At 55.0% G+C, this 13581-nt stretch overlaps 1 protein-coding gene across 1 annotated transcript in view; it reads right to left on the minus strand.

The window, feature by feature from the left end:
- Positions 1-1897: 1897 nt before the first annotated feature.
- Positions 1898-13581, minus strand: part of VIPR2 (vasoactive intestinal peptide receptor 2) — a 69877-nt gene continuing 58193 nt past the window's right edge. The window contains exons 7-13 of the mRNA XM_049642223.1: positions 10793-10943; positions 10055-10115; positions 8509-8578; positions 7911-8002; positions 4764-4893; positions 4649-4690; positions 1898-3956 (exon numbers count right to left, since the gene is read on the minus strand). Of these exons, the coding sequence (XP_049498180.1) occupies positions 3783-3956; positions 4649-4690; positions 4764-4893; positions 7911-8002; positions 8509-8578; positions 10055-10115; positions 10793-10943 (720 nt within the window). The 3' untranslated portion in view covers positions 1898-3782. The remainder of the gene's footprint in view (positions 3957-4648; positions 4691-4763; positions 4894-7910; positions 8003-8508; positions 8579-10054; positions 10116-10792; positions 10944-13581) is intronic.

Below are 13581 nucleotides of genomic sequence, written 5' to 3' on the forward strand. Positions count from 1 at the left end.
TCAGGGTTTCCACTGCAGGTTAATCGATTGGGGAGACCATAATCTACCCACACTAGATAAAACTCTGCAGAAGCATGAGTCCCCTTGTAGTGGGCTTTAGTGTAGTGTGTTTTCAAGTCTGAAATGACTCTATTTATGTTATGATTTGAAAATAACAAAGTTTGCATATTCCAGATTCACAATTAGTTAAGCCCTAAAAGCCGTGTTTCTAAGGTGTACTGGGTTTGTGGACTGTTTCTTTGGCTTCATTACCTGTAACCTTCAGTACATGAGAGGATATGTATGATCCTAAATCTTACAAGGTCCTGTGCTAGCTCTGGGGGTCAGTGTTCACGCTCCAACCTGCCACTCAGGGCTCCGTCTGGGACACCCCTGGGCAGGCAGAGGTGGGGCTGTTTCCATGAGCGAGGAGATCACCTGCCGACCACCTCTGCCCGCTCCACTTTCCCTGTGAAACCTTTAGAGAGGATGAAGGAAGCAGGCATCTTTCTTCCCATCTTCCAAAGAACACTTTTGTGTATAAAAGATGCCCTACATCTTTTTGCAAGGTCCACAAGCCAAGCGGTGCCTCTTCAAGTACCTGGCGGTCGTGACGCAAATCTCCCACGGCCTCTGCTGTGTCTCGTCCCCGTTTCCCAGGACTAAAGAAGTTAATCTGTAAAATTTCAGCAGACCTGTGTTGAGGTGGGGCGGCCACCAGGAGGGAAAAGGAGCTGGCCATCTGACCGCAACGTCAATGGGCCAGGCTGAGGCTCTGCCTTAAATCAGGAGCAAAGAAGTGCTCACAACCCTCGTGCCTCAAGGCAGGCAGATTGGGGGCCAGGAAGAGAGGAAATGTCGTGATGCTGGGGCTCATGGGTGGGGACCACAGCCTTGGCGAGAGGGACTGCAGCTGCCCGGAGCTGACTGTGTGCCTGCGCCCGTCATTTCCTCTTCCGGGAGCTTTTGCTGTGGGAGCACGAGGGCAAACGTCCAAGCACTCGCCAAACCACCAAATGTCCATCGGCGGGCGTGGACGGGACAAACCAATACACCCCGTGCCACGGAACAGCATGCGGTTGTTAAAAACAAGGCCCGACTGTAGGTTCACAGGCAAGATCCACACAATGTGTCTTAACCAAAGAAGAAAGTTGCAGAAGCTTCTACACAATAATATGACCTTATTTCCACGACGACCAAGAAGAAAAGGAGAGCAGGAGACAGAGGTTTGCATAAACAGAGGAAAATACCGGGAACAGTATCAATTACTCATAATATTTACCTCCAGAAGCGGGAGGGGCAGATGGGAGACGGAATTCAGAGGTTTTTCACATTGTAGGTGACATTTGCCTATAATATTTGAACTTCCATAACTCCTCCGTTTAATTTCTGTAGCCTGAAAAAAGGCCACTTGAAAACTGCCTTTCGTGGTTAGAAAGGAGCGCGCACACGTTGGAGAGGCGGGATCTTCCTCAGGGCGGCCCCCAAGCACACTCAGCCCCGCCCTCTCCCCCAGTGTCCTTCCCCTCAGCGACTGGACCCTTCCATCCGCCAATAGCTCACAACATACGGATACCCGGAGGCCTGGGGCTCGGCCGGGCACCGAGCCGCCTCTCCCAAGCTGGTCCGTCTCACCTGCTTCTAGTCTGGCCTCCTGCAGGTCTGAGCTCTAGCAGTGTGTGGCAGTCCTCCTGAAGGGAGGTGTCTGGGTGAGCAGGGAGTGTGCCAGAGCTAGGTTTTATTTGCCTGTGACATACGTGAGGCTTGGGGTCAGCGTGCAGACACGCGCACACGTGCGTGCACACGTGTGTCGGCCCTGCCCCCAGTCAGCAGGTTCTCGGGTTCCTGTGTGTGTGCAGGGCCCTCACCCCCAGGGCTGCTGGGGCCACTGTAAGTCATGATGACCGTGGAGCAGGATGCTCTAAGGAGGATGTCCTGGAAGGCGGCCTAGGTGCCTTGGGGAAGGGTGGCTGTTTCCAGCGGCCGTGAAGGTGCCAATGCCTTCTCCTTTCCCTCCTCTATCAGAGCTCCGCTTTACGTGTGGATTTCCCCTGAAGGTGATGGTGCTCAGCTAAAAAGTGCAACCTCTTATCAGTGTGAGACCCGAGGACCACAGGACTTGCAGAGCGAGTCTACCAGCCTACAGATAGGAAATGGGGTTTTATTGAAGTTTCCACACGTGACTTGTGGGTGTTCCATACACATGGACAACATTTAAGACGACACATGTTGATTCTTAGACCACCAGCTCCTGCTGTTAGTAAATATTCAATTTCCCGTCCCCCTTCCCGTTCCCAGGCAGGACAGACCGGTCGACGCCTCACTGGGCCTTGGCCATGCCGGCTGAGGAGAAGGTCCCTGGATGGCCAGTGCATGTCTAACCCCGGAGCATAGCCTGCGGCCCCACATAAGCCTGGGTCTGGCTCTCCGCTGGTCACGTGGACCCGGTTACAGTAAATCATCTGAGGTGGGGGCCCTGGCTCCAGGTGGCCTCTGAACACAGCCGCTCTGCGTCCCTGTCTGTCCAGGCCTTTTACACACACCAACTTGAGCTGCGGGACCCAAGACTAGCGGCTTCCACTCTGGCCCGCCCCCGTCTGCCCCACCCCACTCCCTGGCACCGGCCATCGAGGCCGTTGGCCCTGTGGCCTCGGTCTGTGGTGCCTCAGGAAGAAGACTTAGTGGCCTCATTTTGGGGGGGCAACGGTATCATAAAAAGGGTTGAGGAACTGGGTGCAGCAGCCGGACGGGGTTTGGGCAGAACGCCCGTCTATTGGGTGTGCAGGGTTAGGGCCCGGACAGTGTGGCCTCAGTCCGCTCGCTGACTTCCTGCTCCCTCTGTGGTTGCTCAGCCACCCAGACCTCTCTCCAAGTCTGTAGACATCAAGGGAACTGGAAGCTAGGACTGCTGCTTGTCAATCCTGGACAGAAGCGCTCGACACATTTTTATATTTTGTTAGACTAATTCTCCATTTAAACAGAAATGACTTCAAGATGATTTTCATTAAGAGGAGAATAGGATTCTGCTCCCACTAAATAAAATGCCTAGTGTCTCTGTCGCCCCGATGACCAGATCCCACAAGCCCAGCCTTCTCACTGCTCTTGGGGGACGAGGCCTGAAGTGGCCTCATGAAGAGTCTGTTTCAGTGGTTGAGGGCCCCTCACAGAGCGCAGGTGCCCTCGAGGGGTGATGTGCCACCCCTCCTGCTATCATCTGACAGCTGTCTCTGCACTTTCCTTGGGCCAGGCCGGCTGTCCTGGTGGACAAGCAGGGAGAGGAGGCCCTGGGGCAGGAGGGGAAAAGCAGGGGCGCCCAGCAGGGGCAGGTTCCACCTGGACTGGCTGGAGTCTCACAGAAATCCTCAAAGGGCTTCTGTGCATGAGTCCTGCAGACCAGAGGGCTGCCCAAGTGGGGACCGGCCAGTGGTGGGGGTCATGCAGAGGGAGGGCCCAGCCCCCAGGTCAGGCCACCGCCTCCTGCCCAGAACTGGCATCGAGATGAGAAAACCCCCTTGATTTCTTCCCATTACAGTTGGACCCGAGTTCTGGTCAGGGGCCGTCTCTGTCTCCCTGTTCTCTTTGAAAATGGGTCTATTTGGCCAGACGACATGGCCAGACGTCATGGCAAAATGACCTACCTGCTGGAGTTTAACACTAACTGGACTTAAGACCCAGTGACAGCGTAACCCAGTCCCGTGATGGGTGAGCAGAGGCCAGCCCCATCATGTTATGGAGGATTTCTCTACGGTGCTGGCTCCAGGGGAGGCCCGAGGGCTCTGGGGAGTCTGCAGCGTGGTGGCACGCTAGATGACCGAGGTCTCTGTCTGCAGGAAGGATGGGGCACAGGAGCCCCGGTGGAGCTGCAGGGCACTCTCCGAGCCGTTCCTCGAGACGGACGAGCCGTGGAACCTGTGGTCCCGGCCGCAGGGCTGGCTCGGACACCAGCCCTGCCACTTCCTCTTCAGCTCACTCTGCACCTGCGGTGGGGGCAAGGCAATGAGGAAGTGGGGGTCACACGGGGTGTGAGCTTGGAAACGTAAACTCGGGTGCCCTCGAGAGAGGCCCCCCCCGGGCCGGGTCGGCCCCGACAGAAGGCGCCACCCCAACAGCGAGCTCCAGGAGGAGAGGTGACAAAACAGAAGGAACCGGGGATTTTCCTGACATCGGGTGGGGAGTCGGTACTCGGGAGCCCAGTGACAGAGGTGAAGGGTGTTTGAACTGATGGAAGGGAGAGGCATGTGGTGAGCAGGTACACAGAGCTGCAGGACAGGAAGGACGTGGGAAATGGCATTCAGCGGGCAGAGCAGGGCTCAGAGGGGCTCACGCATGGACCTTCTGATGAGATGTGGGCTGCGAACTCAGGGGGCAGGATTCTCATCTGTGTGTCCCTCCCTCCCCACTCGGCCCCATGTCCAGGGTCAAGGAGCAAGATGGTGACCGTGCAGAGTGGCAGGGTCCCTCCCAACCACCCAGCCGGAGAGCCTTCCCGAGCAGGGCCGGGGGAGGCCAGGGCGACCGGCACTGCTGGTGTGGAGAGAAGGAGGCGGCCGTGGCCGTCTGGGGCACTGGGGCTGCCCGACAGCAGACCTGGACCCTCGTTCAGGTGGGGGGGGGCACATGAGGAAATCCCGCACAAGCTGAATGTCACCTGCTGTGACAGGGCACGTACTTCACTGTTGAGAAAACAGTAGAGAACCGCCACCACCAGGCCCTGAAAATGAGAAAGGGTCGTCAGAGGCCACTCGCCAAGCTGGGGGGAGGGCACGGTCCCTTCCCAGGTGTACCTGAAACGATCCGATGCACAGTTCAAACAGTATCTGGTATTTGGAGGAGATGCCGATAGGAAACACGGCAAACACCATATAGTGCACTCCAAACAGGGGGATGAGCAGCAGAGTGGACTTGGTCAGCCTCCTGCACCGAAGAGAAGGGCGCGAGCTCAGGCCTGTGCCGGCACGTGCACGCAGGCCCACGGCCAGGGCCTCCCCCGTCTGGGCCTCGTATCTCACGGATTTAAGCGACACCCCCGCCCCCGCCACGGTCAGGGTGTGCCAACGTGGGGAGGAAAACGAGCATGCCCGGGCAAGTTCTGAGACGATGTCCCACGAGTTCGCCAACTGCGACGCCGGCCTGAGGGGCCTTAGTGCCCCGGGGTCGGGGCCCATCACCAGCACCTGAAGGGCAGAGTTTTACTCTGGGATCAGAAGACAGACTCAGCAGGGGTGCAGCTGAGCGCAACGTGTGGCAGCAGGGCGGCGACCCACGCTCTGGGTCCCACGCGTTCTGTGGAGCACGTGCAGACCCTCTGTCCGTCACATTCCCGCCCTCCCCGGTCCGGTCAGAAAGCAGATCTTCCGCTCACTGCATCACGTGCTGGGCTCGCTCTGCCCTCCCCACAGCTGCACCTGTTGTCTGTGTCCCCGTCCCCATCCCCTGAGCGAATACAGCCTCTGTCTCCGAGCCAGTGCTTCTGGAGCCTCAGCCGCACCAGAGCCACCTGGAGGGCCAGCTCCACCTTCGGGCTGCCGGCTCTGAGGTCTGGGGTGTCATCTGAGAATCCGCGTTTCTATCAGATTCCCAGAGGTGCCATGGCTGCTGACTGGGAACCCTGCTTTGAGAACCACTGCTCTGAGCTGGGAACTCTCACCACTGCACGTGACCATCATGCAGGGATTCAAACAGCTCAGTCCAGCCTCCTCACTCCTATTAAATCAGGTCTCTGTGGGCAGCACTGGCCCTGGCAGTTCTGGCTGGTTCCAGTGTGTGGCCAGATTTGACCCTTGCAGCTCCAACAAGGTCTGTGTCAGGAGCATTGGGGTCAAGTCGGGGCTGGTCAAGAATGAGGGTCTTGTCCCCAGGCCAGTCAGGCCACCTGGTGATGTGCGTGCGGGTCAAGACGCCCTAATGAACACCCCGCAGCCTCATGCTGAGGGAGATGAGGGAGGAGGCCCCCCCCTCCCCGACCTTCTCTAGTTCGTTGACCTTACCCAATGCTTAGAAAAAGTCATGAATTTCTTTACGTATTTTTGAGGCACATGCTTCAAAGCTAGCACCTAGAGCCTGGGATGTAAGCTCTGGAAGTTTCCATCTCTTCTGATTTCCCTCACAACAAAATACCACGTCCTGTGGCATTTACAAAAAGCAGGGTGTCTCTTATTTCATGCAATCTGCACAAACCCCAGAAGCCCGGGGTATGACCTAGGCCTCGTCGCAGAGGACGGCCCATCAGCAAGCATTGCCCCTTCACAGCCCCAGACGTCTAACCTTACAAGGTTGCTGCCCTTAACACCTCGGTTCAGCATTAGCCTGTGGACAGAAGGCGGGGCTGTGTGGGGGCCTGTGTCCTTCAGTTCACTGTGAGACGGGAGCCTGTCTGAACGCCCTCCTGTACTATGCACCTTGGCAGCTTGCTATGATGCTTGTCTCTGGAGGGACTTCCAGCGAGGCTGGTCCTGTTCTGTTACTGCTACTGTTGTAACAATAGTTACAGAGAAGAGACATCAACATACAACCAGAGGTCAGCGTCACAGACATGCTCTGCCTTTTTTGCTATCCTGGAAAAAGAACAGATTCTATCTCCCTACTTATTTTTGTTTCTAAAATACAAGCAGGTATCTATAAGACCTACCTAATGAACACTCCCAAAGAACCCGCAGAAAAGGTCAGCATGGGAGCTAGACCAGACTGTCCCCAAATCAAAATTTCAGTTTCCGGGGCAACCGAGAACAGTCCCAGCCCTGAGCTGCAAGTGTGGGTGGGCTCCAGGACCTCCAGGTTTATCCTTCGTGGTTCAATGTGGGATCCCATCTCTAGGTCTGGCCTTTTATGCAGCCTCCTCTGACGGGCCAGGCAGAAGGAACCAAGCGGTTCCTTGGATTTCACGTGCCCCGGGGCACAAGCAGATGTATCTGTTTACCAGACTTCCCCACAATACTTACTAGTGCCGGGGACTAAATGTCTTTAAGATATTAACTCAGTTAATCTTCATACCTTAGTGACAATTACTATTATTTCCACTTTACAGATGAGGAAACTGAGGCAGAGGGCAGTGGAGTCACATCCCCAAGGCCTCTGGCTGGTATGTAAACCCAGCACCGGGCCTCTGACCACGAGAGATGCTGCCTGTCTGGCTTCTAGGTCCACTCCTGTTGTCTGAAGGGTGGAGAGGAAGGAGACACTGCGTGGGGCCACCCCCGACCACTAGTCAGATAACCTGCCCAGGTCACACAGCTCTGGCTGGCTGAGATTCCAGACCTGGTCTACCTGATCCTGAGGCTCCCACGGGCTGGACCAACCACTCCACGCCAGTGTCCACTTTATAATAGAGATGCGGGCTTTACTTTTTCTTTATAAATTCTTGATAGAAATTTATAGAAGAATCTTTACGTTCTTTTATAGTCTTCAGGCCCTCATTAATTAGCTGGATGACTGTGGGTGAGTCACTTAGCCTCTGCTCTCTTCCCCAAGATGATTACCATCTTCATGTAATTACTCAGCCAATAAACGTGAGTTACTATGAGGCCCAAGCCTGGCATTAGGTGCCAGCGTGAACCGCGTGGTCTGATGGGGAGGAAGAATTAAGCATAAAACACAAATAATGTGTGGCCAAGGAGAACAGGCAGATTACAAAACAGAAAAGTGGGCAAATGCTTCGGTAAGCAAGCTCACTAGAGGATATCCATGCTGAAATGAAAGACGGAGGCTTGCCCCGAATAATAACCATGGCACCATGGCAACCGCCCCCCCCCCCCCCTTAGAGAAGACACTGCTGAATTAGCCACGAGCACAGTCCTGCCCCTGAAGGGGGAGAACCTGGGCCATTTCTTGGCGCACAGACCCAGGACCCTAGTGTCTCTGCTCTCCATACATGCCCATCCTCCCCACTCTTGGTTTCCAGGCAGCTCAGCCCTTGGACCCACACACATACTCACCTATACTGTGACTGGTCATTGCCGCCGACGTCTGGGGACGTCAACTTCTGGAGTAAAATCCGTATAATACTAACAAAAAGGACAAAATTGACCTGCACAAATAGAGACAACATGTGGTATGTGAGGTGGGTGTGGCCAGGATGTGTCAGCCCCCCTGGGTCGTCTCCTCGCCTGGGACAGAGCTCCAGGCACCTGTCACAGAAGCTCAGGAGCCCTGCCCAGCCTGGGTCTCCCCCAAAGTTGCAGCCTTGTCTCTTGACTGCCTCGTGTCTCACAAGTGAATTTGAGATGTGAGATGTTAAAGGGAAAAGCAAGTGAGCCCTAACATTGTGACCTGGTGACTGTGACTCCCACAGGTCTCCTTCCCCACAGGGGAACGCGCAGCTCTCTCCGCTGCCCCCGCCCTCACTGAGATCTCATCCTGAAGGGGGGCGAGTCCACCTCTGCGACTGCGGGAAGGGGCCGGGCCGCTTGTGTGCGGTTCTCCAAGACCGAGTGGAACAGGGCTATTTATATTCAGTACAGGGAAAGGGGCTCCTTCTCTGCCCATATGTGCAACCCAAGGGATAACTCATGTTTCGATACCGGAATTACTTACTATAATAGATATTAAAATTGGTGTTCGTATAACCCACCAGGGAACACTGTGGTCATTGGTATCCCAGCAACTATTGAAAAGAGAGAAGGAAAATCATGTTACCTCTGATTCATCCACAAACCAAGCACCCAAGGGTCCGTGCACGGCCTGTGGCCTCGCCCCTGACGCGTAGCTCATGTTCATGCCAGCCAACATCAGAAAAGGGAAGTTTCTCTCCCGAAAATTAATTTCCTCTCACTTCCCAAATGTTTTGTATTTGTATCTTTCTTAAGTTTATTTATTTTTGAGAGAGAGAGAGAGAGAGAAATAATGATTGGAGGGGTGACAGAGAGAGGGAGACACAGAATCTGAAACAGGCTCCAGGCTCTGAGCTGGCGGCACAGAGCCCAACGTGGGGCTCGAGCTCCCCAACTGCGAGATCATGACCTGAGCCGAAGTCAGATGCTCAACTCAAGCCCCCCAGGCGCCCCTGTATTTGTATCTTGAAAGAAGGGTCAAAATGCCTCTGGAACAACTGAGGCAGGCACAGCTAGGAGTGTCTGTCTAGCAGGGTGTCTCCATTCTCGGTCTTCAGCGTAAGGGTGGTCCCCAGTAGGAACTAGGATGGGGTGCTTGCAAGTGTCTCCATTATTCCGTCTGTCACCCACACCCCCACAGTGGGGCTTTGCAGCCCCTCCCAGCAAGGGCAGAGACCAATCCATGCCTCTGAATCTTAGCTGGTTTTGGCAGTAGGATGTGGAGCCCTTGGAACCTGCAGGATAGAAAGGAGCCTTCCGGCTGGTGCTGCCTCAGACTCGCCAGCTCTTGGCCAACCCGGCAGGTGCCCGTGGTGTGTGAGCAAGCCGGGTTGAGGCCAGAAGAATGCCATGTACACAGAAACACACCATGTAAACCGTGATTATGTAAGCCACTGAGTTTCAGGGCAGTTTGTTACCGGGAGTAGATAAGTGGTAAACCCTGACAACACTTTATGAGGCACAACATTCATGGGGGGGGCTGGTGGCACCTGAGTGTGGGGCCATGATCCAGCTCACTATGTATGTGAAACAGAGGAACTTTGGGCCCTGCTCACGCTGCATTTTAGAGAACAACTATCTCAGAGAGCTGCACTCCCGCTGGCCATTTCAACCTGGTCTTCAACTGGTCACCTCTCCATACTTGGCTCCGGGCAAACAGCGCCTGCATTTGGCTTGGTTCCCTTTTGTGAACACTGCTTCTCCTACCTGATGCTCCTCCCCTCTCTGCCTGCGTTGTCCCAACCCCAGCTTCGCGCAGGACCTGGTTCAGTTCCCATCCCTCACACGCATCTTCTCCAAACACTCCCGCCCCAAACAATTCCTCCCTTGTGAAGGTCAAGGTCTTCCCCATGTTCAAATGTTCAAATGATGGCCACATTACTCTCCGCGTGGCTGCCACTGCAAACGCAAACCTGCCTTCCAAGCAGATAATAAGCTGCTTTCTAGTTTCCAAAGACGTAACGATGCCAGCAAGTAGCCAGCATAGCTCAATCTCACTTTAAGGGCAGAGGTATGAACACAGCACTCACCCTGTGTCTTCTAAGGAGAGCCTGGCCGCGGTCCATGCGCCTGTGCAGATGGTGGGGATGCCTGCAGAAAGACACCAGATTCCCCCCAACCCCGCGCTAGTTAGCAGCTGTGCGCCCTCCTTCATCAGAGTCGGCAAGGACAAGCGCTTTCTGACGGAAAGATCAAGCGGAAACGCTTCAGAAGCACACAGAAGTTTATGCTCATGCCATACAAAGCAGTGACGATACACATGTGTTTGAAAGCTGGAGCTTCTCTGGGTGGAATGCGTCATGGTGCATCGTGAGTGTGGTTACTGTGGGCTGGAGTGTGGCAATGATCGCAAGAGGTGACCCTCGCTGTGAATGTGGGTGTGTCGTGGCTTCACAGCCCTTCCAGTCCTGACTAGTGGAGGCTCCTGCTACCTGGCATGTCATTGGGACCTCCTGGTAGAGGGCTTTCTCCTCCAAGGCCCTTCTTTCTGACTTTCCCACCACCGGGGGAGCCCCAGGAGTGGGAGCTTAGAATAGCTTTAAACCAGGTTCCTGATCCCCAGAAATATGCAGGTGTTGTCTCCAGGAACCTAGTCATCCGAGAAAAGCCCGTCCTAATAGGACCTGAAGAGCATCGTACAGGGGCAGGAAGGGGTTTTCTGAACTGAGAGGTCTGCGTTTATAGATGAGAGGGGCAGGAACAGAGGCCCGGAGGGTTGCTGGGTGGGAGACAGGGTGTCGGGCACACACGGGGAGGACAGTCCTTACCCCATCCGATTAGGAGATAGGCCACGAAGCGTCGGCCAGGGGAAAATATGGCCACCAGGAGGGTGTGCAGGTACAGCCCCTCCACCAGCAGCCAGTAGAAGTTCGCCATGATGCAGTACTGGAAAAGCACCAGGCTCAGCTTGCAGCCGACCTGGAAAGTCACGGACAGAGCAAGAGAACATGTTCAGGCCATGATAAGACAGCTCACGGTGGGCAGAGGTGCTCCAGGGCACAAGCAGGCCCACGTTTGTGTGACGAGCTGAGGACACCAGCACAGCAGTGTTAGAGTGAGGCCCCTGGCGTCCACAGCCCTGGGACCCAGAACTTGCTGGAAGAGAAACACGGGCAGGAGGCAGATGTCCACAGACGCCTCTGAAGGCAGCGAGCTGTGGGACTGTGGCAGTGAGCACACCCGCCAGTGCCCCCTGCCCCCCCACCCTCTGCTCACCTACCTGCCCCACTCGTCCTCACCACCCACTTGAGAGGAGATAGAAAAGTAAAGGGCAAAACAAGGGAATCCAGCAAGCCCTCACGTCCCCAGGCATTTTGAAAGAGGTTCACTGGGAAGAACCACACAGCATATAAAATAAATGTATTTTAACCTCTCAGACCTTCACATGAACGTACGGGTGTTTTAGCCTCTTGAGCAAATATGAAATTGAGGCTTTTAGTCAGTAAGTTTGTTCAAGTGTACTAAAATGATCAGGACTTCACTTCTATTCTTCTATATCTCTGCTGCCTCCCCTCCCGAATACACATGTATCCAGGTGCGACGGAGATGCACACATACTTCCACGTGCTTATATGTATGTGTGGGTATATTTGATATATGCGTGAGTATGCCTCTATAGATGTGGATATGCTCACATACATGTGGATATACCGAGACACGCGGATGTTCTGTAGAGGAATATGCAGGTGGACACACATGTGAGGTAGATACACGTGTGCGTATGTGGATATACTGACATGCTGACCTGTGTATTTGGGGGTTGATGTGCTTACAGGAAACTCACGGTAGCCCTTCCAAGCTGGTGCCCGGGGCTGATGGGAGCGTTAACCAGGTGGCCCACTGAAGATGCCCCTGCACTCTCTCCGGTATTCCCACCCTGACCCTGTTCCGGTCTCTCTTTCCTAAGTAGGGTAAGGCTCAGCTTATCTTTGTAAGGTGCTGCACGGAGAGTAGTTGCGGCTAGTTGAGGCTGAGGGCCAGATGCCGCAGGGCCGGGAGCAGGGCTGGCACGTGGAAACCACCCACAGAATGTCATGACCCGGGTGCTGTGAGCGGAGAGGCGCATGTGGGGACGCAAGTACGGGAGCAGGGAAACTAACCGAAGTGAACTTGTGACTTCGTGCCACAGAAGTGCGTGTTCCGCGCCCACCAGACGGCAAAGCTCTGAAAAGCTGCACGTCATTGACCTCTGGGAAAGCCAAGCGGCAATGTTTGTTTCAGTTTTTAAATACACGTGCCCTCTGGTCCGCCGTCCCTCGTGACTTCCTTCTGAGGGAAGAACACGGTGCATGAAGACACGTGTGCACTGACGTCTGTGGTGCTTGTAACTCGTGGGACGATGAAATAAGGTCACGTCCACACGCTGCACTATTGTGCCACCATTCGATGTGACACACCAGGGGACTTGGAGGGTTGCCATGGTGTCCTGCCGCTTGAGGAAGAGAGACGCAGGAAAAGCCTGTTTAACTTGACTCCATTGTCTTGGTAAAACAGCGAAAACGCCGTCTCTGCCTTTCTTCTCATTTGTTCCTTGACCATCATGTACGGACAGGAGGTCTGCAGTGACAAACTCTCTGCTGACCTCCCCTTCCTGGGTGGTGGTTTCAAACTGCATCCCTCAGGGCAGAGAGCATGGCAGGAGCGCCTCCGGGACCTGCTGCAGCCCGGACAGCACACACACACACACACACACACACACACAGGTGCATGGGCCAAGGCCCGTCCCCTGGTCCCGGAGACTCCCACCAGTGTGCATGGCTGGAGTCAAGGGGAGCAAGCCGGGGGCTCCTGCTGAGGGTCAGCGTCCAGGCACCCACCTGGTGTTCATTGTCTCTAGACTAGACTATGCCTTTCCAGAGGCCAGACAATCGCCAGGCAAAGCCGTGCAGAGAAGGAGGCCGTGTGTGCGGAGCTGGGCGGTGGTAGGGAACTGGAGGTGGGGCACTGCCCCTGTTTGGCTTTATGATAGAACACAAGGCACTTGGCCTCGAGGCCCAACTCCCTGGAGAGAACAGGAAAAGCTGAACCCACCTCCAGGTTTTCAAAGGTAAGAGTGAGTAACACACCTCACCGTGCAGAAATGTAAGGCGTGTCCCTAGTTCCTGGGAGACTTATGGCATCTGTAGTTGTTGGTTAAAAACAACAAAAAAAGAGGCTATTTAAATGTGTGAAAACACCATGAAGCAGAGGGCTACGGGGTGAACGTGGCCCTTGGCGCATATGTGGGCCTGGCACGGCAAGCGACAGAGCTGTGTGCCTGTGGTGATGTCCCCTTGTGCAGCTTCACACGTGTCCTGTGTCACAGCAGTGCCACACTAGAGGATGTGGGGCTCCCACCGCACCACGCAAAGCCCAGACCAGCAGTCCTTTCAAGCACAGATCCGAACGCGGACAGAATAAAGTCTGAAGGTACATGTGTGTTCCTGTGTGTGTGAGTCCCCCTGTGGGTGCACCCATGCTTGTGACTGTGTGTGTGCACCTGTGTCTGCACACCAGTACCTGTGTTCATGCAGGTGTGTACCTCTGTGAGCATGCATGTATATGTTTGCATGCATGT

This window comes from Panthera uncia, chromosome A2 (genome assembly GCF_023721935.1).
Source record: "Panthera uncia isolate 11264 chromosome A2, Puncia_PCG_1.0, whole genome shotgun sequence".
NCBI lineage: Eukaryota > Metazoa > Chordata > Mammalia > Carnivora > Felidae > Panthera > Panthera uncia.